This window comes from Acanthisitta chloris, unplaced genomic scaffold, assembly GCF_000695815.1.
Source record: "Acanthisitta chloris isolate BGI_N310 unplaced genomic scaffold, ASM69581v1 scaffold12846, whole genome shotgun sequence".
Lineage (NCBI taxonomy): Eukaryota > Metazoa > Chordata > Aves > Passeriformes > Acanthisittidae > Acanthisitta > Acanthisitta chloris.
The window spans coordinates 8460-11541 of NW_008677703.1; the positions used below are offsets into that span (position 1 = coordinate 8460).

At 43.4% G+C, this 3082-nt stretch overlaps 1 protein-coding gene across 1 annotated transcript in view; it reads left to right on the forward strand.

Moving 5' to 3' along the window:
* Nucleotides 1-293: 293 nt before the first annotated feature.
* Nucleotides 294-3082, forward strand: part of ADAMTS17 (ADAM metallopeptidase with thrombospondin type 1 motif, 17) — a 163322-nt gene continuing 160533 nt past the window's right edge. Inside the window, exon 1 of the mRNA XM_009076620.1 lies at nt 294-429. Within this exon, the coding sequence (XP_009074868.1) occupies nt 294-429 (136 nt within the window). The remainder of the gene's footprint in view (nt 430-3082) is intronic.

Sequence of the window (3082 nt, forward strand, 5' to 3'; positions counted from 1 at the left end):
AGGAAAGGTGTTGGCAGGAATCTTCACCTTTCCTTTGTACATGGACAGTGCACAGTGTTTCTGAATAGTGCTCAGTGATACAACAACTAAATATGAGAAGCAGCTATGTTCTTTACTCTCTGTTGTGCAGACTGAGCACAACCACAGTCACTTTATTTCCTCACACTGTGAGTGATCGCAGTGGAACATCTGGGTGCAGACTGGGTTGATAGACAAGGTTTGGATACCAGATTGATGGCATTTTTGTTCTCTTTTGTGGACAGGTTGGCTATATCCAAATTGGATCAGAGCACATGCTGATACAACCTGTGAATACATCAGAGACCTCATTTAGTGGGAAAGAACACTTCATCAGGCGGAGACGATCCACGAAATCCACCCATTCCATGAAGTCACATGTTCCTGATGAGCACTGCAAGGTCGTAGCAGGTGAGCTTGAAGTGGCTCAGGAGAGCAGCCATGAGTATGCAATTACCTTTGTGTTTTGTAATTCCAGTGCTTGGGCAGCTGGAGTTAGGGAAGAGTGGCATGTGTGAATGAATCCTGCTGCTGATTCAGGCAGAGTCACATCACAGATATGAAATTGTCAGGACATGTGCTGTGATATTTAGTTTGTGAGATGATAATCTTAGGGATGGATCAGAGTAAACTGCTTTAACCATGCAGTGTGACCACTGCTCAGGAAGGGATTCACTGTGCCTTGAGCAAAGGTTCAGGTATTGAAACTGATGTCAGTGGTGAGGAGACTCTTCCATCTCACCTTTCCACTGGAGGTATGCCAAGTAGGCGTGGATAGAATGGTGATCCACACATTTTGGAAAGTGGAAAACTATCACTTCAGCTACTTTGGTATAAATTAATCAGAAGTATCATCTGTGCAGTCCAGCCCCAGGAATCCAGCTCATAACAGGATGAAAAGGTACCTGGAGATGGAAGAGATGCAGTTTTTGTTGCGAAACAGTCTGCCTTCTTTTCCAGCTTCTCTCAGGCCATTTAGCTTCTGTCTAACAGAGCAAACCACCCGTAACAGAGTGGATCAGGGTACGTGGTCAACTGGGCAGAGTTCGTATTATTTTCATTTTGAAGTGGTTTTTTTTTTTTATGGATTTATGTGCATTTGAAACTACCAGATGTAGTTCACCAAGGTGATGTTTGAAGCCAGGGACTTGGTTTTTCTTCCTGGTGTTTGTCTGGACTTAAGCTCTAGCTATCATGCTATAGGGCTTTTTGGTTTTTTGAGTGGCAACTTTTACACTGTTTACTTGAAGGTTTTGTGAGATAAATTAAACTCTTCCTTCTTCTTCCTCTTGCCTTTTATTAGAGGGAATGAGCACGTAGAGATTGCAAAGAAACTTGTAAGGTTTTTGGCTTTCTTTGGAGATCTGTGAACCCAGTCTAGAGGTCTGGAAGTCCAAAATGTGACAGCAACCTATATATAGATATATCTCCCTAGGCTAGCTTTCCTCTAGCAAGGCTGGATGTTGAAGGAGTGTGAGTTAGGTGGTGGTCAGGTGATGGTGGAGTGCTTGAGGGGGTTTTGACTGCCATCCCATTGTACTGGCTGTGAATGCAGTAGCAGCTGAACTGCAGATGTGCCTCGTGTGTGAAGCTATTCTGGTCCAAACAACAACCTCCCAAGCAATTTCTAGTGCTTTTCTGCTTAAATACTTTATCAGTATGAGGTATATTGTTTCCATGGGATTTCTGTAGTATGACAAGGGTTGGGAGGTGAACCTGAGAAAGGGCAATAATTTAGATTTGAATTGTGTGTCTGGCAGTTACTAGCACATTTTCTAGCACTCTGGATTCAGTTCCCAGTGTCATGTTGACAGACTTTGCCAGTGTTGGGATCCTGGGCTTAAATCCCGTGGGTCTCCATGGGTATATGAGGTGCTGATGGTGTGTTCCAAATTCTCAGTTATGCCCCAGAATGACAATGTTAAACTTATTTTTTGATTTTTTTTTTAAAAAAAGAAGTGATTATTGTGGATCTGATTTTAAGCCTTGGAGTCCCCACTGGAATGGGAAACTGATGGTAAGGAGATCCAGTTTTGGTGATGGTCCCTCTGTCAACAGTTTTGTGCTGTCTTTGACCTTCCTCCAGGCACCACAGAAGGTCAAATAGCTTTACTGTATTTTGCCCTGAAGGAGTGTGTGCCTGTGAGCTGCCACAAACCTTACTGATGTTTACTGCTTCACAGCTGAAACCCTGGAAAGATGCAGCTCTCACACCCTCCTCATTGGAGTGGGTTTTTTTTGGTTTGGTGCTAATGATAAAACAGCTGTGGGTATTATAATTTCCTATCATTTTTCAAGAGAAAACAGCTAACTCCATTCGTTCATATCCTGTCTTCTCCTACTTTCAAAGCCGAACAGTCAAATTGTCAACTAGTATAAACTGATCTATTTTTTGGCTTCTTTGGAGCAGCTGCATTTTAACTTTTCTGGAAATCTGTCTGGGTGAGTCGCACAGAGAGTGCTTCTTATGGACTCTGTGAAATCTCTTCATTAGGTTTCAGTGTCCCTGTATATTCAGTTTCTTTTTTTTCCTCTCCTGTCCCATTACCTCACCAATATTAGGGTTGGACTTGATGATCCTTGAGGTCTCTTCCAACCCAGTTGATTTTATGATTCTGTTCCAGCTTCTGCCTTCTCCTGGTTGGAATGGGGGCAGTGGGTCAAGGCATTTGGGCTGATGCAGGGACAAGATGAGGAGCAGGACTGGCAGGTTTAATGAGTACAGGAGTGAGACTCGGTGGTATGGGAACAGCTGAGTGTTCAGGGCCAAAAGCTGTTGTTGGACATGGAAGGACATGTCAGCAGTGGGAAGCACAAAGAGCTTCCTTATGGGAACAGCAGTGGAAGAGAGGTCTGAAGGAACTGAATGGAATAATCAGCCATGAACTGACACTTTGCCTGTATCTCTAAGGTTTTATATCAGTTTTTGTGTTTAACCAAGCCTGAGCACTAGCAGAGATGGCCTGTCCTTGCTCATGAGTTGTGTCCTAGCTGACACTGCGTGTTGGTAAATCTGTAGCCAGGACTTTTATTTTCTCTTGTGCAGAATTCAGCTCTTAATAGT